This window comes from Lonchura striata, chromosome 1 (genome assembly GCF_050655825.1).
Source record: "Lonchura striata isolate lonStrDom1 chromosome 1, ASM5065582v1, whole genome shotgun sequence".
NCBI classification, from domain to species: Eukaryota; Metazoa; Chordata; class Aves; order Passeriformes; family Estrildidae; genus Lonchura; species Lonchura striata.
Genome location: NC_140703.1, coordinates 71586778 through 71611060, shown reverse-complemented (window position 1 = coordinate 71611060; position 24283 = coordinate 71586778). Strand labels below are relative to the sequence as shown.

At 38.1% G+C, this 24283-nt stretch overlaps 1 protein-coding gene across 6 annotated transcripts in view; it reads right to left on the bottom strand.

Annotated features, from left to right (window-relative positions):
• The window catches only part of ATP8A2 (ATPase phospholipid transporting 8A2), a 317425-nt gene that overhangs the window by 100408 nt on the left and 192734 nt on the right, over positions 1–24283 (bottom strand). For all 6 annotated transcript variants that reach the window (XM_021530648.4, XM_085580332.1, XM_085580328.1 and 3 more), the window contains 6 exons: positions 13482–13556; positions 10700–10822; positions 9597–9675; positions 5916–5977; positions 5534–5590; positions 1121–1228 (listed from right to left, as the gene is read on the bottom strand). In XM_021530648.4, coding sequence (XP_021386323.3) covers positions 1121–1228; positions 5534–5590; positions 5916–5977; positions 9597–9675; positions 10700–10822; positions 13482–13556 — 504 coding nt within the window. The remainder of the gene's footprint in view (positions 1–1120; positions 1229–5533; positions 5591–5915; positions 5978–9596; positions 9676–10699; positions 10823–13481; positions 13557–24283) is intronic.

Genomic DNA, 24283 nt, shown 5'->3' with positions numbered 1-24283 from the left:
GAAATACTACTAGAGGACTGAGGCTTTGTCTGTCAGTCACTCACCTGCTCATCCCAGCCTGTCAGCTGTCAGTCTCAGCTGTAAAAAGCTGTCCATGAAAACATATCATAGCCTCCATTATCCTCAATGTTTTAGAACATAATAATAAAATATGTATTAAGCCAGAACAGCAAAAAAACCATGTCTGATTGATCTTGTTGAATATAAACATGAGAGCAATCTCAAAAATCTAATTGCCAACACTTGACCTTTTATTATCATTTTCTAATACATAAGGGTAGCAATCTAAGCATATAATTTCTTGAAATAATTAGATAGTTTTTCTTAAGAAACCACATCTTTGCATTGAAGTCTAAACTTACAACCCAATACATTTTTCTGGTAAATTTGAAAGCAGTTCCAACCTCTACAAAATAACTTTTTATCATGCAATTATTAAATCCTTAATTCTTACAATTGTTAATTGCTATCCCCCTATTTTAAATATGCACTCTTGAGTGATTTTGACAGGCTTGCTATTCAATCTTCTCACCAGGGGTTGAAATAATGACACTGAAGGGAAAATTTTACCACCTGGAGCTCAGCTGACATGGAAGGAATAAATCCAGAATTCCTCTATTACCATACTCAGCAACGTATCAGCTCTACTTCTGCCTCTGACCATCTCATTCTATTCTCATGGAAATTCTGTTTATTTAAAAGGAATGAAGGTAAAAAGCAACAATACGAAACAAAACATATGGAGAAGAATAAACCCATGACAAAATAAAATCCCAAACCAAATGTGACATTTTGTCAAACACACAAAATCTTGCCAGGACTAGACACTAACAAAAGAGCCAGTCCCACTGCCTTCACAGTGAATTGGGAATTGTCCTACAGTATCCACAGTGCATGTAATCATGGATGATGTCAGTTTGGGGGACAAAGAGAGCTCTTCTCACGAGGAGATTAAGCTAAATGAATAAAGGGATTAAGCAAAGGCTAAAGTGAAGTCCAAGCACTCTCACAGAGTAGAAGTGCTTTGCTAGCACTATGTGAGGGCCGAGGAAGCGGGCGGCAGCAGCGCTGGTGACAGCAGGGCGCTGTGCTGTCCCCAGAGCCAGGCGCTGGTACTGACCTGCCCCAGCATGTCCGGCGCGATGGGGAACGTGGGCCAGATGGCCGAGTACACCCCGAAGAACACCAGCCAGAGCAGCATGCTTCCCCAGACGGCCAGGTGACTGAACTGCCAAGGAACAGGGAGAGAAGCAGAGTCAACACACGGCACTTCCTCCATCCACCCAGCTCAGAAGTGTTGCCCTGTTCAGGTCTCTGTCGGTCTCACTCAGGCCTGTCTACTGCTCTTGGTTTTGGGCCAGTAGCACAGGTTGTTCAAACAGCACAAACCACTTCTCTTTAATCTTTGCCTCATAGCAGGGCAGACAGATACTCTTCTCAGCCAATCTGTCTTATTTGGAGTTCCAAAAACTCGTCAGATTTTCCTTGGAACCATAATTTCTCTCATCTAGTTTCTGTATCCTGTCATGCACATTCCATATTCAACACATAAATCAAGGTAGAAATTTTCAAAAGTGCAGGTTAAAGTTCACATGGACAAATTCCCTATGGCAGTGTATACATACAAGCCATATACATATTTACCTTCTCTGGAGGAAGATTCAATGATGTGTAATAACACTACCACCATCAACAGCTACTGATCAACTTTGCTTTCTTTTTTGTTGTTTTAAAGGTGTTCTGACTGATTTACAGATATGCAATGCAGTTTACATCTTTACTGGTTTTTTAGTCTGTGGACTCACTAAGAGAAAATAAAGAGCTATTAAATGAGCAAGAACACATCCAGCACAAACTTTGTCTCAGTGGCATTAAAATAATTTTTCCTACACACCCAAACTGTTTTTCTGTTCACGATGATTTAAGTTGTTTTACATTTACACCACAGTGGATAGAACCAGTAATTTCAGTTGTAACAAGCAGCTGAGCTCATTATTGGCTCCAGCTTTTCTGGATGCCAACAACTCTTGTGGCTGATGACTTTGGCTCCAATTCAGAGAAGTACCTGCATAAATCTTAATTACTAATTACATATGAGTTCAGGAACATGGGAATGAATTCACATACTGGGCACTGGTGGACACAGTGTGTTTGTTCAGCTCTTGGCGTTATACTTCCTACTGGATGACTGTGTCTGTTGACTTTTTGAACAGTATGTCTGAGAACCAAAGAAGTGTCTGAGTATTGTACTCTGCTTGCTGTGAGAGAAATACAAACTTCTGGAAGAAGAAGATTGCAACTCCTAATCTGCAACTGCTGGACATACTCAGAAAAGCAGTTTTCTCCAGCACAGGCAGTGAAAACAAACAAGCAAGGAGCCTGCAGCACCAGTGCAGAGCGGCAGATAGCTTGGATCAGCTGGGGACTACCTTACAGTAGAAGCATTCATACGACAAAATGTCAGAGGCAATGGAAGGAACACTCTTCTAGGCACTCTCAGAAAGCTGGAATTTTGTTCAACCCTGAAAGTTGCTGGGCTAATAACAAGCAAGACATGTGATAGGCCCATTCCTGGAGAGACACAGTGGGCAGGAAGATTTGTTTTCAAACTTTGCTATTTATTCTGTTTCACCCAGGAGATCTGACCTCACTAAATAAACAACTCATTATTTAAAAAACAAACAAACAAGAAACAAACTAACAAAAAAAAATCACACCCCAAACCCCCACATAACAAACAAAAACCTTCAGAATACCCACATACATGCTCAATTCAGTCTTAATGTGAAGAAAAGTAAGAATCTGAAGGATTTTTTTAAACACCTGGAGGACAAGAGGAATTTTATCCTTTCAGTCTACTTCCTTTTCTGAAAACTGGGCACAATTCATGTCAAGATTCTGACTAGAAGCCCTTCCCTAGTGAGCAACTGTAGTGCTCAGCTCCCCACAGGTCAAGTACTGCAGGACTGCTGCAAGAATTCATCCTCAAGAAAAGTCAGCCCCATGCAATGGCAGAACAGCACCATTGCTGCTTTTTGAAAAGGATGTGATACCTTCTCTTGAGCCACAGCCTTCCACTCAGACAAGTGGACAGAAGGCTCAGGATAGCTTGGACTTGTGATTCCCTCGTGTACTTCATAAGTAAAATCAGCAAACATAAAAGCAAGCAGAGAAACCGATCTCAGACATAGACTTATTTTTTTAGGAAGTGTATTTATGCTAGGGAAATGACATCAGATATTTTTTGTCTCACTCAGGTTTTTCTTTCCATTCTACTGCTAGGACAGTTTTCAATTTTTGCTGATCTTCACCCTTTCCAGCTGAGCAGACTTTGCTCATTTTATCTTGTCTTTACCTTCTTCTCATGGTTGTTCCAATCATCTCATTATCTCAGGCTTTAATCTGCCCAAACATGCTTCTCTGTCTTGAAAAGAGCTTCTGCATTCTGAAGAAACCTCCTTGGCCTACTTGAAAGTGTTCCTTACAGAGTCACTTTACCGACCTTTGCACTGTTGATTCTCCACTGACATCTGCGTTTACCCCTGGAGACTTCTCGTGTAAAACCAGAAGTGAGCCCACCATATGTGTTAAATGAATGATAGAAAACAAGAATTCAAGGTTCTTGCATAGAAACTAGACAGAGTGTGTGGGTCTCCCATGTGCCTTGCTTATCTGAAACAGTTTCTATAGTGTGGTAAAGCAGTGATGAAAAAAGCTCTGGGTGTTTGGGAAAAAGCCTACTGCAGTGTTCCAGACAGGCCATACATAACATGAAGCCCCACCACCCAACTTCAATGTGTGGATTTTATTATGCATTATGTTGCCACTTTTATCACAGCCTTTCTTTCCACACTACCTACTGGATATACCAGGCTCCCAAACACTTTGACTGCATTATTTATTTAAAGCTTTCTGCTGAAACCACCTTGTTCTCCCAAGTGGCAGTGTCCTTCTCACTCGCTAGAAAAAATTGCCTGTAACCAATCCGCTTGATAATGGATAAGAGACCTAACTCAGTGTTGTAAATTTAATACCTAAATTGTAAATTTAATACCTAAAGATTCTCTGTGTGTTGATTCACTCACAGCTAAAACTATAACTGACATCAGATTTTGAGATTATGACAGTCACTGTTCCAAGCAATGGGACAGGATTTAGAAGTATACGTAGAAAAAAGCTGATTCTAAACACAATCATTGCATGAATAACAATAATTTATCTGTAAAATGCCAGAGTTATAGAACTCCAATATCTACTAAACATTATGGTACCTTCTAAAAAAGAAGTTTAGAAATTTGGGGATCATGATTATCCCCAAGTGATTGAAAAGACACCCATTAGCTATCCAGGCAAGAGGAGAGAAGAGAAACCATCAAACAGTTCACAACAAAACAGGATCTAAACAAGCTCACATGCCTTCAATGCTGACTTAGTTATATGCTTTTCTGGTGCACAAGGGATTAATTTAAGGATTTTTGCATTTTAAAATGTTGATACACAACACAGAACCAATGCATAAGCAACAGTAAAAACCACTCAAGATTTTATTTTCAGATGAGAGAATGGGGCAAAAAATATTAACATCTCCCTAACAATTAAATAACCCATACAGATAGCATTTCATCTTTAAAATTCAGAACAGATGTCATCTCATTGATCTTCGCAATTCCTCTGGGAGAAATGAAATAAAACATTTTACAACTAACAGAAGCAATGAGGTTAACAAGATCTAAGCTAAACCCTCAAAGAAACTGGTAGAATAAGAATATGTGTCCTCAAAATATCTTAGTCTTGAGGGCAGAGATTCTTAGTATGTCATGAAAATCCATCAAAATTTTTTAAAAAATAGTGTTTTAGAAGGGCTAGGGGAGAGGAAAGGAAAAAGGTGTTGAAGGTTCCTCAACACTGGAGTCCTTCCTGTCCCTCACATTCTTTGGAGCTCAGTGCCCTGCTGGATTCTGTCACCTACCAGTAACAGAGCACTTGCCTGTTTCAAGTCAGTAACTCAAGGAACCAACATAACTATTAACTAACATCCTTATTACACAAAGTTTCAAAACCAAAACAACTCGACCAATGTGAATTCATCACTGGTTCTTTTTACCCAGTTGAAAGATGCTTTCAGAGACCACTTGTTTATCTGTGGGCAGATACCTTTCAATTCCCTATTGCATTAATTTTGAAAGAGCTACACAGTACAATGGATAATTTTCTTGATGCATTTTCTTAAGCAATTAGAGTAGTATGTTGGTTTCATGCAAAATTTTCCTAATTTTTAAGTAGAGATGTTGACAATACACTTTTAGTGTACTCTTCCCACTTCTGTCAGGCTGCCCTTTTTCATCACAAATATTGTGTTTTCTATGAGTTCATTCCTCTCACAATCTGTACTTAGGGAGCTGAGCAGTCTATCCTTACATAACAGACACAATTAAAACTCTGAAGTCCCAAATTATTTTTAGTCCTTATCTGTATCAATACTCATTAGGAAGGTAGGTGTCCTAATAAAATAAAAGTAGTGGAAAGTACTTACTCTAGTCCATGCAGTTGTTTCCAAGCCTGCTTTCAGACAAACAGTGACTACAACATACTGCAAGAAAAAGAGGAAAGAAGACAACTTCATTACTAACACTCTCAAATCTCAATCTTTCCTTTACACCTAAAAAGCTACTACCATTTAGGTAGCAACCCAGGAACTTGGCAGAGGATGTGGGAAGGACAGAGCTAAAGCTATTGTTGGTGCATGATTGGGAAAAAAAAATTAAAAGGGTGAAGGAAAATCACACACACAGCATCAGATTGATTTTTTTTTTTTACTCACACACTTTCTTCAGGTTTACACCATTTCCTCGTGGTGAAAAAAAGACTGGAAAGAAATTCTACCATTGAAAAATTGCTAGGATACACAGACTTACAGTGTAAACTATGTTTCCAACAAATAAATAGTCAACTCCCTGTCCATTTGTGAATACTGCATCTGAAAGAAGAAGATAAAGAAGATCACTTTTATTATCAGTTTATAGTTTATTAAGAATGGACGAAAGAACAAGGAAACTTTCAGGAGAAAATAACTGGACCCAACCCTTCCTTTTTGAACATTGAAAAGCACTCTTAGAAACCATGAGGTAAGGGTAGTGCAGAAGTTGTGCTCAGCCAGGCCTCAGACACGGCGCTTGGATAGAGCACACATCCATAGCTCCAGTTGCCAGAAGCTGGGCTAGCAAAGGGGCAGTGTTCACCAGACCCTAACATGTAATGTGCCTGCAAGAGCTGAGGTGTGTCACTGCCTCTTTTTCTGTTGCTATCTGTCCTGTACTAATTGTCACCTCTAACAATGCTTATTACTTGCGTGCCTATGATGAAGAAGCAGTAAAACACCAGCTAACTTATGGTGAAAGAGCTGAATTAAGAAGAGCAGTGACAGTTTCATTTGTAAAGGACACATATAAACATATACAATATCTCACTGGAGGTTAGTTCGATAACTGAGCAGTACTCAGTCTCTGCCCACCCATTCTCTATCAACTGCACTAGGGTGAGTACATACAAGTTAATCTATCATTTGAAAGTACCAAGCTTGGCAATACTTCAAATGTCATTTAGTCTCTCAGCCCTTGCTGAAGCAAACTGGAACACCATGAAAACACATTCAACCATCACATGAATGCCAATTGAACTTGTACTCACAGGAGTTTTCAAGCATTACTCAAGCATGATAAGTATTGCTATTTTCACATGTTTTAAGACAACTGCTAGGGAAATACATGAACAGCAGGGCCAAAAATGCTTAAGACAAAACCTTGGATTCATTCCTAAACACACACTGCCTAGCACAGTGAGCAGTTCTACCATGATGCCTCAAGTTTTAGCTTTTATGTTATCCAGATTCTGTACTGCATTAGTATATAACTCTGAACTTCATATACAGTGTTAGCAAGTTCTCCTTACAGTTCAGTCAGACAAAACAATCATTTTCCAGCCCAAGAACCAAGGACACCCTTGCAGCCTCAGGCCAAAAAGTATAAACAACAACAAATTGTGCAGAGCAATCTGGGAGTATGGGACTTCATAAACTGAAGCTATAATTGGACAATTAACCCCAATATGTAAACGGACCAAAACTTATAAAAGTGTGAAAATGTGTGACCTGTTGTCCATCTTGGGTCATGCCTTGGCTGGGCTCTTGTACTGCCCAAGGTGTATCTTTTGAAGGCCTTTTTAATAAATACCTACTTTATTCCTTCAACACTGTCTAGCCTCTGTTCTAGGTAGCCTCTCTAGGAACCAATGACAGTAACATTTTGTTAGATTTACTTGAAAAACTGGATTTGACATTCTTAAACAAAGGTTGTATACTCCAGGATCAGTAAATTTTTTAACCTATAAAGAAGAGTTCCTGACACCCTGACCTCTGTGATGAAGACCCTGCCTAGCTTACAGCTAAAAAACCCCTATACATTTATACAGTACAGTTAACCTAAGCTACTTATTTTGTTTTCCTTCTACCATGCTGCACGTGGTTGTCTCCAAAAAACTGAATATTTTCCAGAAGTTGTTACCTCTGTATCCCTGCTTTCTTTTCAATATTAACTACTAAGAAACAGCAGCAGAGTGACTAACTCTGCAACTGGAGATAAAGCCTGAGACAGCTAGGTTACGAATTGCCATGGTCTCTAGCCATTGGCATCTTCCTCAGCCTAGCTCCTCCCCAGTGGCTTCAGGCTTTTACCACATCATTCAGGGACACACCAAGATTTTACAGTCACCTGCTCTTTCCCCTTGTGTCTATGAAAAAGATGAAGAGCACTAGGGAACTTAGTCTCCCATGCCAAATGAACCTTGTTGGTGCCAAAAGGCTCAGTTTATTAAGAAAAAGGCATGCCTAAATGGATCAGTTTTGCTAGAATAAGCTGCCATGACATGGCCATGCTGTAGTGTAGCATCACAGTGAACATTTAAATAATTAAATACATTTTCCTGTAAGTCTCAAGTTTTTTAAAGTTATATATTTTAATGCAGTAAGTTAATGTCTTTATTTTTCAGTGTTTTCCATGACCTTTCACTTTGGAAGGCTACACAGTCCTGAAAAGAATTATATTTGTGCTAATGAGAACAGCAAAATGCTCAGTGAACATTCATTTCTGAAGCTATACAAGTGCCCATTCCTGGACTACGTGTACTTCACATTCCAAGGAACTCAAGAGGTTAAGCACCATCCCAGTCTGAATGGCATATTTTTGTCTCTGGCACTGAAATCCTTCTTGCACTCGGAAATGCAAAGAAACTTGAAAATTCAATATTCATTCCTCTCTGGTAAACAAACTAAGCAACCTATTAAAAGCAACTCAGAAAGCTACTCTTTGAGCTGGTATTTCAGTCTTATAATTCTAATTGTTGAAATGAAAAGCACATTATCTATTTAGGAACTAGAAAAACATCTATGGAAGACTATGTAATTTTAACTGTAAACACTACAGATGTTAACCTAAAATTTATGCAGTTGAATTTTGAAAAGAGCTATTCAAGATTAACATTTGTCTTAAAAGCAGTGTAACAGAACAACAAAACTCCTCAAATCAAAACAAAAACTAACCAACCATAAATTCCCCTCTCCCACAAAATGGAACCTTCATGTACAGATGAAAGAGAAGTCCCTTTTTCATATGGTCCATCAGCCATGAAAGTTCCCAGCAAGGATATGATACTGACATTTTAATCAGCCAAGTAGAGAAGCATGAACATAACCCCCACAAGTATCTTTACTATCATGCCTCTGACATGAACATTCATCTTCCCTCCCTTTTTAATTTTTTCACCTCCTTCCCAATTAATCCATTCTGGAGCAGAGAAGGTTTTATTAAAATTAAGTGTTTTACAGGAGAGAGTTTTACTTAGCAAAAATGTATTATTTTAGATAAATATTCTCTTCACCAGCCTTAAATTCCTCATCTGATCTAACCCTATTTCTTACTACAATCAAAGAACAGATTTCCTGTGATTTTTCCCAGCCACACAACTATACTGGAAAGCTAGGTAGGAACCATATGGGATTTACTGGTCCCTGAAATATCATGTAGTTGCATTACCCTGAAAAGCAAGACTTAATAACCCTAATCTGTACACCAGAGAGTCTAACTTCCCCAGCATCTCTGACTTGATTCGGTTTACTTCCATTCCAGCCAATTCTTTTTCACAGTACTGTGTTATGGAATGTGGGAGTTCCAACAAGATATAAAGCAAATGGCTCTAAGGCAGCTGCTGTAAGAACATTATTCAATCAAATGCTGAGATCTCAACACACTACCACAAAAAAAAAAAAGGCATTTTGTAAAACATCACTCAGTATTTGGGTAAGACTTAGCAAAGAAGCAGTTCCATTTTTCACCTATTAAGGTCACTATATGAACAATAATTATGTTAGATTAGAATAATTTCTGAAAGTCACTAGACAACCTGCCAAGCTCAGCAGCTAAAGACTATTGAACTGTCTGGCAGCATTATTTCTTGGGACTTGTCACGACCCCCCCTTGTGCAAACACACTGGTTCTGTAAGACTGAACATCAGTTACACATATAAGAAATAATGAAGCCCTTACCATGCTCCAGCACTTTCAGTGGAAACCAGAAAAGAATGATGGAATGGATGAGGGCATTGATGCAGTGACCCCAGAAAACCTGAGGGAAAACAAACCAAGCCATCAGTAAAGTCCAAAACTCTTGACCTCTCTCTAACTCGTAACAAACACTTCATTGTGTAGTTTAGAGTCAGAAAATGTTTGTCCTGAAGTGAAATACCTAAACTTTTGCAGAATCTATTTTCTCCTACAATTTTTGCTCTTTCACAAGAAAACACTGGTCCAGTTTGATAATTTTATTCTATCAACTTGAAGCATAATAGGCAAGTATGCTTCAGTTTAAGATCTACATTGAAATAAGGCAGACAGATTGAGTCAACTTTGTTTAATTACCTCAAAGAGTAATTTTAAAAGTGATTCAGTACTATGAAATGTTCTGTTTTCTTTTAATGGACAAATACTTTGTGCCCCACTGTTTTTGGCTAGCAGATAATGTAATTTTGCACAAACTAGAGCTTTATGTACTCTACAATTTCCTCTCCAAACAAAGCAATCATACAACTTCCTTGATTCAGTACATTTAGATGTGCTCATTATGGAAAAGATAGAATATCAAATGCTGTCATTTTCCAGCATTTAAATAGCAAAATAGAGTAAAATGTGTTCTTCAAAACTCATTAGTTCAAATAAGCCAATTCAAATTCTATTTTTCTAAAAGAACTACTACTACAAAAGAGCTATGTTAACTATGAAAAAGCACCCTAGCAGAGAGTGTTAGGACAGCACATATGTTAAATAAATCCAGGAGATGTCATCATGACTTATCAGTAGCTGTGAATTGAGAAATCATACTTGGATATGAATTTAACATTGAATCAAAGTTTATGGATATTTCAGGACCAGTTTCAGGTGAAGTCACAGCAGAAAATCGTTATTTATAAACAAGGATGTTCTTTATTTAAATAAAAAATAATCCCTTGGAAAGAACTGGAAGGCTGTACATTCACTCTCAGTGGTTAGCATAAAGCAGAAGTAACATCAGGAAATAAGTTATTTTCTGAGACGAAAAATCTGGACTATAAGAATGCTTATGTTTTTTCTTAGAGTAACAAGGTTTCCCTTACCCTTGTGTTGAAACCATCTGCATTTTGAGTGATTTTGTATAGCTGTGGAAATCTAAGCATGCTATCTTGAGTGCACGATCGTTCAAAAATTCCCAGAGTAAAGGGTGGCAGTGCTGTGAAAATCTGCAAGGGAAGCAAACACTAATTGGAAACAGCTCTTAGTTTTCAGTGTATCTCATATAATGTTTCCTTATCTAGACAAAAGCAAAATTCACACAGACTTCAGTGAAGACTTACTAGTATCTAGCATGTTATTTGACATAATTTTCAATGGTCCAAACAAGTTTGAACATTAATTTCACCAATCTGTAACTCTCAAATATTGATTTGTGAACAAAAGAAACATGAAAGAAAATTTGTATTATTAACCAATAAGCTTAAACCCAAAAAGTTAAGCATCATTAGTTTCTGATGTACCAGCTAATCCAATGAGGGTCAGACACATCAGAGTGCAATGGAAAGACAACACGTATTTTTACAAAATAGCCCTGTGGGAATAAGTTCCAATATAGCTGCTGTTGTAGCCATAATTAGATATGCAATGTGCTTAACCACCGCGAAGTTTACAGACAGAGTAAATGTGGAAATCACATTAAAAAAAAAAAATCTACGGAGCAACAAAGGCTATTCTGCATTATGGTACTTTGGGGATTCCCCTGGCAGGCATGAATTGATAGGAACAAATTAACTGCAGTGTGTGTCTGTGCTACGGGCAGACACTTGCATGACCAAGCCTCGGAACCCTTCCAAGACAGGCAGCAGGACACTCTGCCAGAAGCAGAGTAAATTAGCCTCCACTGACTTTAACATTGCTGCTCTTGAAGTGTTTCCAGGATCCAAGGCAGCTCATTTAAAGCCAGCTTGGGTATCCATGTTTCTTCTGGTCCACAGTGCAGGCAGAAAGTGGAAGTTAAATCAGGGTGCAAGTCTGAAGGCTAAACTTCATTTACTTCCTTTTACATCAATAATTTATATCAGAAACATAATTTTAAATCCTATGCATACATATATTTTTACCAGTTTGAGAAGTGTTCTTGAAGTTAAGAGGCAGGTTGGAGTTATGAACTGTTTCTAGGGCATGTGCACATTTGGAGAAGGTGGGCTGTGATTCCCACCAGCAGCATGCTGGCAGCTGGGGAGCAGACAAAGAACAATGGGGAGGAACAGAGACGAGTGAGAATCAGTAATTACAACCCTCAGTCCAGTGGGAATTGTGCATCTTTGCACATGAAGTGATAAACCAGATGGCTAAAATGGCAGCAGGCTGAGGGTAGAGAACTGAGACTGAGAGTACTGGTCGAACATATCCCAGAGAAGACCATGTTCTCATTCAGCTTTAATGTACTTCCCCTGGGGTTTTTTTTTTGTGCTTATTGGGGCATTTACATTCTCACTTGAAATAATTCTAATGGTTTTTAAGACCAAGGCAAAGTTCCAGTGTGAACCAGTGCAAAATAAGGAATTACAACACACCACTATGATTTCATACACTTCATATTTTAATGAGACTACTAATGAAAGAAAGGGTTAATCTGCACAGAAGAGAATGACTTGGCTAAAAGCACTGCAAAATCTCAGCCCAACAAATTGCGGAAGTCCCTAATATCCTACTAGCACTTGATTCTCCATGAGTCCACATAACCAGTTCTCATTTTAGAAAATACTGACCTTAAAAAACAAGGTTTACTTTCTGATTACAGAAGATGAGTTTTATCCAGAAGCTTTAGGTAGGGTAGATAAGAGTCATCAAATGAGGTTTAAAGATAATAGATGCAAATATCTAAACATGAATGACAGAGACTGCATAACAGTCAGGAAATTAGGGTGAAGGGAATCAAGGGAATGATAAATCCTTGAATAAGTATCTTCAACTAAGAGTATGAAATCTTATGGAATATGGGGGCTTGTTGCCATCATTTTAAAAATTAATGTGACAGAAGTTAAGTGGTTCCATTAATACTATTCAGTGATAATTTGCTGGCTTTTTCTGTATTAGCATTTGGAATATTTGGAATGAGTTTTTTTAAAGAAAATAAATTAAATTCCCTCCCTGCAAAGAGACTCTTTAACACCAACAGTGTCCTAACAGCTTATAAATCCAGGCACTGGGCCACCTGTAACATTACAAAAGTAACACTGTCGAAAACACCAACACAGGTCTATGATATGCTACAGAGCTTGGCTCCAGAGATCCTTCAGACTTTCATCTATGTGATTGATTAAATAATATTACTGATTCAAGTAATAAAGCCATACGACACAGTGTGGCACCCTGCAGGCCATGTCAAAAATCAGAAACCACTCCCAGACTGCTGATGACACAGTAATGCATCTTCTCTTTCTGTACCTAATGGAGCACAAATCAACCCAAAGTAACAGCATAACACTTCCCTCAGCATCTAACTCTACAGAGTCTGAACAAAAAAAGTCATCAAAACTCGAAGATTAGGAGTATTTTGAGAATGAACTGTCACCAAAATACTCAGTATAAAACTCTGAAAATGCTTCCAAAGAGGAAAATTGTATCTAAAATCTGCAGAGCTTTATGCAGGTTATATTAGGTTAAACATTTATTTTCAAGGTGTTCTCCCAAATTTTCACTTTGCAATTAAAGTGTAATTTATTTATTTTATTTTATCTACCTCAGAGTGGATTCAAAGAGGCTTTTACAAATGAACTCACCTTCCCTGACATACATCCAGGACAGTTACCTGTGAAATATAGGACACAACAAAATAATACAGTAGTACCAAGCTCTATCAAGTGAAAATGTAGCACTTACCACGTTATACAGACCAATGCACCATCGCTCAAATAAGATCTGCCCAGAAAATCCATTAACGAAAGCAAACCAAAGCTGAAAAACAGACAAGTTACAAAAAGCTTTAGTTACTCCTGCAGTCCATGCTTCTGTTTACAGTAGAAGACAAGGATGTGGAATACAGACCACCATCTGGAGACAGATGCTTGTCGTGCTCTAAAAATAATTATCAGCAGTGCTAGGCAGTTATTTTCAAATTCTACATTTTAAATACTAGCAGAATACTCCTTGTTTAAAATAAAATACTCAGGCTATGGAACAATTAACTGAATTTACATCACTGTACTAAAAAAAAAAATAGATGGCATCAAACTATTACAAAATCCTTATTGCTAGCAAATTAACATGCTTGCAGCCAGAAACCAACCTCATTTCCATCATGTTTGGTAAAGACCAGAATTTTCAAGATAACTGTTTTAACAGATGTTCTGCTTAACTTGTGTTGCATTTTTACAGTCTCAGAATTGCAATGATATCTACTTGTCAGTTATATCACGATTATATTGTAATTTTATTGTCTAAATGATGCAAACATTATTATTTATTAAAATACCTATTTAATAATGAAAATTTGAAGAGGTTGCAAAACAGGCTGCAGAGTCTTCATCCTTTAATAAGTTTACAAATGCTACTGAGCAAGCCATGAGCAACCTAATTTGCATTTAATGTTCACCTTTCTTTAAACAGAAGATTGGACTAGATAGAATTCAAGTTGCTTTCCAGCTGAGGGGATTCTGTAATGACACAATCCCAGGAAACAGCTTTAAGCTTTAGTGCAAAGGTAAACTCTTTTCAGCATTTCCATGGATGCAGCTTCTTTGAGCCTATTAATCTTGCTTAAGCACCTTTTTGAAGCACAAACTGCTGTACTGGGTTGGAATAAAGTTTCTTAGTGGACATTAGTGAAAGAAGGTTAGGGAAACAACATAACAAAGAAGGGAAAGAGTTATCATTTTTCAAGTAAACTGGAGACTGAAATAACAATAGCAGTTTAAGGGCCTGAAACTGTTTGTATGTGAAATCATTACACTTATTAGATAACAAAAGATTTCTGAGAATTTCTGGCAACGGTCCCTTTCAAAATCCACAGTACACCATATTAATTTGTTCAAAATTAATTCAATACTGTGTGTGAGAACACTCCCTCTAACCACCCTGCTTCAACCTATTTTGTGTTGCATTTATAAGTCCATGCTGCACTGGATGCAGTATGTATTGCAGATCAGTCAAGTGCTAACCATGCTCATTCCCTTCCTGCCCTTGAGAGCCCATGGCACTTAGTGCCAGGTATCTTTTCTGACACCATTCTGTCACTCATTGGGCAGCACTCTCCTACCAGCATCATTTATTCTCTGGCTCACTTGGGCAGTATTAGTGGCCTAGCAGAACATCTCAGATAACAAGCAGCTAGGTGTACATCATCTGATCTCACCCTGCTCCCACCCTATTCCCTCCCTGAATAATCAGGGGAAAAAAACAAATACAAAAAACCAAGTAGAAAATGAGACTGCATCAAGACCTATCACTGTTTTCACAGATGCAATATCTAAACAGATTTGGACTCGAACATGGAACAGAGGCAATTTCATGCAATATTAAAGTATTTACAAGGTTGGAAAGAATAACAAATAGCTGCTCAAATAGGCACTGCTGCAAGACATGAAATTTACATGCAACACAAAAGGAAAAATTGAAACCTTTTCACACATGTGTGGCAATACAAGGCTGGCCTATGGAAATTTCTCCCAGATGATGCTGTAGATGCAAAAGGTAATTTGAAAAGAAATCACAGAAGGAAAGCTGGAGACCAGATAGGTCTGCCAGAGAACTACCACTGTTCACAACTAAAGACCAGGCACCATTCTTGTTTTGAAATGAATCATGTTCTAATGAATTCTCATTGTTCAAGTAAGAAACAATGACACTGATTCCAACTTGTCTGTTTATAGCTATGCTTTGCACAGTTGGGTCATCTGTTTAAAATTACTTCCTGTAATTTTTAAACCATCAGCTGCTCTTTTGAGTGGTGAGTTTCTATTTATTTCTCACTATATTACTCTGAAGTTTGCACTTTTCAATACCTGTTGCCCTTCTTGCAGCTTGTAGTTTACAAGTGCCCTTGTAAGTTTTCTTAAGGGCAAACAGCTTCATTCCTCTACCATTTAGCTGAAATGCACCAGCCTAGTATAAACTGCAAAACATTTCTTAAGTTTCCTTTAAAAAGTGCCTCTTTCTTTCCCATTGGCAAACGTGCATTCAATTAAAAGAGCCTTTAAGCATTCACCTCACCAGCTCTGTCCAGAAAAAGGACAGACACACTCTACATCCCAACATTTTATCATCAGTTCTATTGCATTGATACCTTGAAGGAATACTCTCTAAATCTCACTCTAAGGGCACAGTTAATGGCTCAAAGCAGCACACTGGCCAGTCACACTCTCATCCTTGCAATGTTCCAGCCAGTTCTACACATGAGCTTTTCAAAAGAAACATATGAAACCTCTTTGGTACAAAGCCTGAGGTCCCAAAAAGAAACTACAATTTATTTGGGGTGTTCAAGTTAGGAACTTGAGGGTTTATTCTAGGAAGAATCTGAGCTCTAAAATAGCATGCTCCCATATATTTAGCAATAATGATCTAGGCATTTATCATCTCCAAGCTTGTTGCAATTAATTGCAACGATAACTGAAGGCAGCAATTCTAGAAACAATAAATAGCTCACAAATCAGAAGCCTGTCTGGCTTAGCTGGCAGCCTGGCTGTGCTCTGCTCAGTTTTCTAGATCCCATTGGGCAAAGCAAACTTCAAAGGTTTGGTAGCAAATGATGAGGCCTTTTATAACATTGGCTCGTGCTGCTTAGGAAACAACTGCTTTTTGAAACCATAGCTTCCCACAACCAGTCCTTCAGCAACAGACATAGCTGATTATCCATCAAGAGGGTAAAACAAAGCAGCCAGACTTTCTGTAGCTAGCCCATGGCTCTAAGTACTGAACCAGGCAAATCTAACATCTTGGATTCTTAGGTTCATATTTCCCAACAAAAATATTAACAATAATTATATCAGAATCACATAAAAATAAGGAAAGACAGAGCTGTTAGGATGCCTTACAGAGCAGCAGACAGGCCATCAAAGCACAAGTGAAAAACACCTACTCAACTGACCAATTCCTTCTACTCAGGATGTACTGCCCTGCCACAACTGCATGATGCAGAATCCACTAAAGACTCTGCTAACACCACATTGAGATTAATGAATCAATATAAGAGAATACTGAGATATCAGTGTCTGACTGGAGTAAATAGGTATTTAGCTGTCACTGTCTTGAGTCTTCTGCAGCATCTTTCAACATCGAAATAATTTTCTTCTATAGAAAAGTTTTCTCCCTATTTCAAAAGGCTGATATAATTTGAATAGGCAAGAACTAACATTTAGAAAGTTCAGAGTCTGGCCAATCCAAAAGTGCAATTTGAACTTTTTTTTCTAGAAGTATCCACACAGGTAAAAATTAGAAGTGAGAGCATTTTCAACACTTCTGCAAGTCTTCATGCACCATGGGCTCCAAACAGAGGGCAAAAGTTATCGTTGGTACAATGCATTGGAAAGTTACAGCTCTGCTTGTTTTTTCCACAGATTCGCACTACCAAAGACTAACTGACAGAAAGACTGTGGGATACTGTCTCATATTTCCTCAATATCTTCATGTCAAGAGTAAATCAGATACTCTGCATAAAATACACATTTATTTTGAATTTAGCACAAGCCATAAACTGCCATGCACAGTTTAAGGACCAGCTGTTTGTAGAAAGAGCATAATATATCTTAAGGTGAGCAAAGGGAAAAAACCCCAAATCTTCCACCTTAATGTTCATCTTAACAAAATGTACTAAATATATTTGAAGTTGCAATAAGCCATGCTCAACTCAGACTCAGTAAGCTGGTAGGAAAACTTGCCAAGTCTGTCTGGCTTGCCAAGCTCCAGGGGTTTGTAGGGCTCAGCTCCAGTACTGCTATGAACAAATGGACCCACAGTTATTAAACCTCTTTTCTGGCTGGAAAAAAGAAATCTTTTCACTTTTAACTATTACCTAGCTGCCAAAAAGCTGGAAAAGCTTATTTGTAACTCAGCTACAAAATATATACTTTTCTCCCAAGAAACAAGAGGTCCAATTTAAATGTAAAGAGATTCAGGCCTAAGGCTGAAGTCTGGGCTGATACATTGCTATGCTTTATTATAGCAGATATTGCAAAGATGTGAAACCAGTAGGAACATTGCAAACTGAAAGCTAGCCCATGTTTCTGCCTTGAAGTGGGGTTGCATTCTTTAAATAAGAAACCCCACTGCTGAAGCACTCAATGCCAGCTGTGATGTGGGCACTTTGCCACTAGAGAAAGGGGAGAAGGGAATAAACTAGAGGTCAGCAAAAGCCAACAGATGGTAATACTTGGTTAATATTGACTTCAGCTGCAGGCAAACTGAGGATCTCGAGGTAGAACAGTCCTGCACTGCTGTTTTGAGCTACACAGCACATCCACCTGCTCTAGAGTATATTTTAAAAAAAGATCAAGTATTATTTTCAAAAAATATTCCCACTCAAGCAAGTTGGAAGACAATTTTAATTGCTTCATGCATAATTACTGAAAAATTAATGCCTGAAATAGTAGGAACTAATTTATTTAAGCACTCTAAGGCACTAGGATAGCAAATCATCTTTATTCTAAATGTGTATATTTATGAAGGTTTAATAATAGACAGCTTAACGAGTACTAGAAATGTTTTCCCAATTCTGCTAAAGGGCACAGAAAGCTAATGTAGTGAGGGTACCAACAATTGCCACAGGCACCAATTATAGCCAGACTGGATGCCTTTATAATTCAGAAATTAGTTAAATTCTCAAAATACACTCTCTCAGCACAGACACAGTTTGTATGTTCTTACCAAATAGGCTCATTTACAGTTTGCCCAATAAAGCTGGTTTGTGTGTCTCCCATGCTATTATTCATTAATAATGTATCCTGATTTAAGATCTCTCATTACAGATGTCTCTCTCAACACCAGCCTCTTATTCCTACCCAAATGCTCACAGCCTTAAAATAATCCCTTCATTAGAGAATGTACAGCACCAATTTTATAATGTAGGCAAAGTGTATTAGTAATAAGATTTGACAGGGTAGGCATGGCTGTCTGAGACTCACTTCATTTGCTGAGGAATATTTCTCTTGCTCCTTTTATTCTCCCCAGTGTTTAATAATTCTTTGCTGAAAACAGATTGATATTTTACAACTGAAAAGAATTTGCTCTAGGCCTGTGCACTCCAAACAAGTGTCTATTCAAGGTTAAAAATCATCTCCAGTCTCAACAATTATTTTCAAAGTTTCACAATGCTTTTGTCTCATTGAAAACACCCTATGCATCCACTGCAACACTTTGTCAGATAGATTGTAGAGCAACCACTACAATAGAGATTTCCTGGCTTTAAACACTAATTTATTAAATAAGCCTGAACACCTATTATTTCTCCTATTCTATTATTTTCTATTCCTGACCTCCTATACTTTATATTTCAGCATGCTAAAGAGCACAGATTTTATCAGCTTCAGTTTTCACTGTTTACACAAGAGGCATATGCAGAAAATTTTACTCCTTCCTTATAAAAACAGTTTTTATGCTCCTTTCAGATCAGCTGCTAACATCCTTCCTGCAAAGTACAGGTAACATTCAACAGAAGAGGCAGGCATAGAGCAGAATGGAAGGTCGAGAGGACAAGAGGAGCCTCACCCCACACTTGTACTCACAATTCTTTCCATTTCAGTCTTCAGAATAATTCTAAGGACTTGAAAATAAAGTAAGAATTAGTAAAGATCTGGGTTTTTTCCTCAGTGGTTTCCATTAGAGAACAATTATGTTGCTTATCCCAGGAGCATCGTGGTAAAATACCACACCTTCAGATTGACAATGCAGCATACATCAAAAGAGCTTACCACTAAGACCTAAAAAGATTGCCTCTTCCAGCAACATTTGACCCCAAATATACTAATAAATGTATTTAACAACATGAAAAAAACATAGCAGGCCCTGACAATGGCTTTTGTTGGGTAGGGGCTTACATTTTTTTTTTTTGTTCCTGGAGTTACATGAACATCTGATCAGCATGCTAAATTATCCTATCCACACTTATGTCAATAGTAAAATGAAGACACAACCCACTAGAGCACATTTTTCAGAGCTGTAATATAACTTTTTTTTATAATTTTATGAAATCACACAGAGGAAAGGCAGGTTATTTCTCCACCTCTCTTGGTGTGAAGTATTCCAGGGACTTAATATTTGTCTAGCACACTAATTGCTGCAGAAGCATGCCTATGATAGTGTGATTAGAAATGGTCTGCCCTGCCAAAGGGCAGATGTACTTGTCAAAATATGTGGTTTAACTTAGCAATTCTTCAGAACATTTCCCTTTTACAAATACAGACAGCTCTATTCTGAGTTTATTCTTCATCTTTCCTTAAGTATTCTGAAGAAAGCTGACACTGCTACACTAGGATTTTCATACATATATATATAGGACACCCTTAAAGTCACAGGACTCACATAGTGACTTGTCAAAAAAAAATTAATAGCCAGCATGGTTCAGTCAAGCCCTACCACAACGCAGAGTTTCAGTGTATCTGCATAGCCAAAGGGGTCTAAACCTACAGCTAGAGCAAAGCTACCAGGACTGATGATGCTTGGAATTGCCAGTCATTGCCCTACAAAGCAACCAGGGTGTCCTGCTCTGGCTGGGAGTCAGGCTGAGAGGAAACAAGGCAGCAGCTTGTTGTCCACATCCTCCTCCCATCCCCAGCCTGGGGAGAGAGGAGGGCTCAGTTGCTTGGTTGGCAAGCTGGGAACATCATGCCAGGCCATACTGTCTGCTGACGAGCAATGGAAACTCGTGCTATGGACTCCCAGTGCCATCAGCCTTCCTTTACAAAGCAAACAACTGTAAATAAAGGTTTCCACTGACATGGACATCATCCTTATGCACACACCAGCAGTGACTACAGGGTTGGAGTCAATTCAGGCACAGTAATATGTCTTGCGGGGGGGTGGGGGGGGTGGGGTGTGCTTGTTTGGTGTTTTTTTTTGCATCTTAGATTTACCTAATCAACTTCTTTAACTGCCCTTGAGTACTAACTAGCATATCACCGTGGAACTGAGAAGTACAATATGACTATTAATAGCTTATGGTATCTCCTCAGCACGCAATCATGACAGACTGGTCTTGATACAAGTTTCACAACTGTATAATTGACCTATATCACACACACATGATAAGGACATGCTACTATATGGTTTTAAATTATCTGCTGGCTTTTCTGAAGCTATGTAGTATCTTTAACCACTGATAATGTAACAGAAGTGCTCTGGATTTGTTATTCCTAATTTCTTCTCTAGTGCTGAAATAAACAAATGAAAGAAAGAAGTTTAACTATTTACACTGATAGGTGAGAAAACATCAACAGTTTCAGGTAACTTACCCATTTGAAATTCTGCTAAGCACTTGGAGTCCACTAAGAAAATACATGTCCAATAGCAAGAAAAGCAGTATTTGAAATAGAAGATTAGGGAATTGTGGAAGAAAATATCCTAAAACTATAACCCAAGTAAGGACAATGGAAAGAAAGCACAGAAACAGCTACAAAAACCATCAACCAGTCTGGCACCAGACGAAGAAGCAGGAAGAAAGCCAACACAACACACAGCGCTCCCTGACTGAAGCGTGTTAATGCCATGAATCAAAAGTGAGGCTAAACACACCAAGGCTCTTCACACCTGGTATGTGCACTAGGGCTCACTGCAACCTGAAGAGAACACATCACTACAGAATGTAGCAACAAATATTTCCACGCCTCTCATACCAAAGCAAAAACAGACTGAGCCCAGGAGCTATGATACTAATCTATCTCTAGAAATAAGCACAGAATATGCAACACACACCCCCACTAGCAAACATTCTGTGTATTTGGGAAGGGGAAAGTGGAAATGTAGTAAAGATTTTTATGAACATAGAAGCATTAATCCCTTAGGGGTAAAGGGTATCAGGAAGGAGCACGATAGGTATTGAATTAGAGAAAAAAAATGTATAGAATGGTATAGCTAATTTAGAAAATTGTAGTACTTTCACCCTTAGTTTATTTCACAGCCTTGGGTAGCTGGCAGTTTCCATTTCACCTATTTGCAGCTTAACAGACTTACCAACCCATATCCAAATGCATTTATTTATACCTGCATATGACACAATGAGCAACAGGATAAAAAGTAATAAGGAAATTAATATTTATTTATTGTAGTTAAAATATATTTGGGCATTCTTATTTCCTGGGTATGAACCTATGCAATGTGTTAGATAATCAAAATTATTTTTAAATTACGAAGGACGAGATGCAATCCCAGTACTGACTGAATACAGCTGAAAGTGACCAAGACCCTGACTGTTACTATTCAGCTCCTATTTTAAAGGACCTTTCACTTCAATTCTTTCCCTTCTTACTTTTATTTGCAGAAGTCCCTTATGTTACAAACGCAGATTCACAGAATTTGCTTTTCTTGTAACCACATAAAGGAATCCTTCTGCAGAGCTGCTGAATTAAATGTAATAGGAGCAGTTCTGTAGCAAGGTCATTTTAGGTCTGGAACTGCAGTCCCCCAAGGATTCCCTGTTATGGCTATGTGAAGCACCAGGTTTCCCTTGCAAGTCTGTTTTTACCCCCTTCCTCCCTATGAAATAAAATTCAGCCTCTGTAAGACCTTGAATTAAGCTACTTTTATCCAGGAAGTCTATATGAAGTTTCCTGACAGCTTGGAACCCAAGGAAAATAATAAAATTAGCAACACAAAAGCTAGACCACTATAGAAACTGTAGCTCATCTTCTGTCATACTGACAAAAGTAAAACCTTTACAGGGGTAATCCCAGGAGCAGCCTGTGTTTCTCATCACCCACAACCCTATTAGCATTTCAGCACAGAGACAATATTCTAACCCAAAACTACCAGGACACACGATGCAATCTGAAAAACTTCCAAGTACTTTCATTGCATTTGCTCCATTTTTATTAATACATTCATTTTCTTGATCAATGAGACAATCTAATAATAGACAGGACCTAGCACTTTGTTTTGTACACAGCTGCTTTTAAACATGTTACCCCTTCTCTTAGGCTTCAAAACTAGCACAACAAAAAATCTGTCCCCTGGTCTCCTTGCCTCTCCTCCCATGCAGAAAATACATACAATACTGGTAATTTAAGTCTACATTTATTGCTTTACATGCTGGCAAAAGCTAAAAGAATTGTGTTCTAAACATCTTTTGCCAAAATACGCAGCACATTGTAAACATATGCTATCACTTCACTAGTAAATTACCTATTGATGTACTTCTCTCTAAAGAAATAATGTTTGGACTTCTTTAGGAAAGTGACTAGCTTGCTTTCCCTGCACTATGTACAAAGAAATTCTTGGGGTGTCTTTAAAGCATTCGGTGTATCTTCGAGCTGTGTACAAAGAAAACCAAAGTTTTTCTTTGCTGGGAAAAATACTTTAGAGAATAAAAACCTATAAGCTCACACACAGGAGCAAAACATTAATGTGATTCCCAAATTCAGTCTTAGATTTCATTACGTGGCTTTAGGAAGGTGTTGTACACTCACTCACGACATCAAGCATGCAGAAAAGACTACTACTTTTTATAAATGTCTCTCCTTCAAAGGCTGGGTAATACAGAGAAGACTATGGCAGACTGATGATGTTTGCTACAAACCAGCTCTTAGTTTAACAGCATTTTGCACATTTTTAATTAGGGAGAATTAACTTGTGCCAACACCTTCTTGCTGGGTGAACTCTTCAAGACAAATGATCACCAAATTGCCCCCAAACATGGACCAGGGAAATACATCTGTTTTCTCTTTTGAACAAGTTCTTCAAAACGATTATATACAATGAAAATCTGAGATGATACTCACACAGGTAAAGTCTATAAATAAGGTTTGAGATTTGGCAATGCTCTAAAGAGCAACTCTGAGAATGAAGATGAATTTTCATCTACACAATACGAAAAAGAAATATGATTAAAGACTAGCTACAGGCTTACTTAAAAATTAGCAAATACATATAAACCATAAAACACTATTTGGACAAGACCCCAAAGCTATTTTGAACAACACCAAATGAATTTATAACCCAAACAGAATTTCCACACGCTAAGTAGCGTAAAGAAAACAAGTGCTGCTAGATTCTAATACTGCAGAAAATGGGAGGCAGAGACGTATACAGAAAGCACCCATACCATGATTCCCATGGTCTAGCTGCAGTACACATCTCTTTTACTGCTCCAACAGCAGCTGTACTTCAGAACTACAGCCAGGTGTATAAAAGTGCCTGAAGAGTACAAGAAGGAATAAACAGATGTGTTCAATTTCCAAGACAGATGAATTAAATGCAGAGATGTATATTTATTCCCTCTTAATGAATTCTCAGGAGAGTGAACTCTTCAGAACACAGCAGAGGCTCCAAAAGACATTCTTCTGTATGGAAGCCTTGTATTATGTAAAAACTTGTCCAACTAAATCATAGTTATAGTTTCCTCCTTCTTGCCTTCTCCCTTCATTCTAGGTAGGCATAGAATACATCTCTAGGAAAGTAGCTCTCCCAGGTGCAGGATGTAGCCACTCAGTACCTGAGCAGAGGCACAATAACACCTTTAAAATACTCCAAAGGAGACCCAG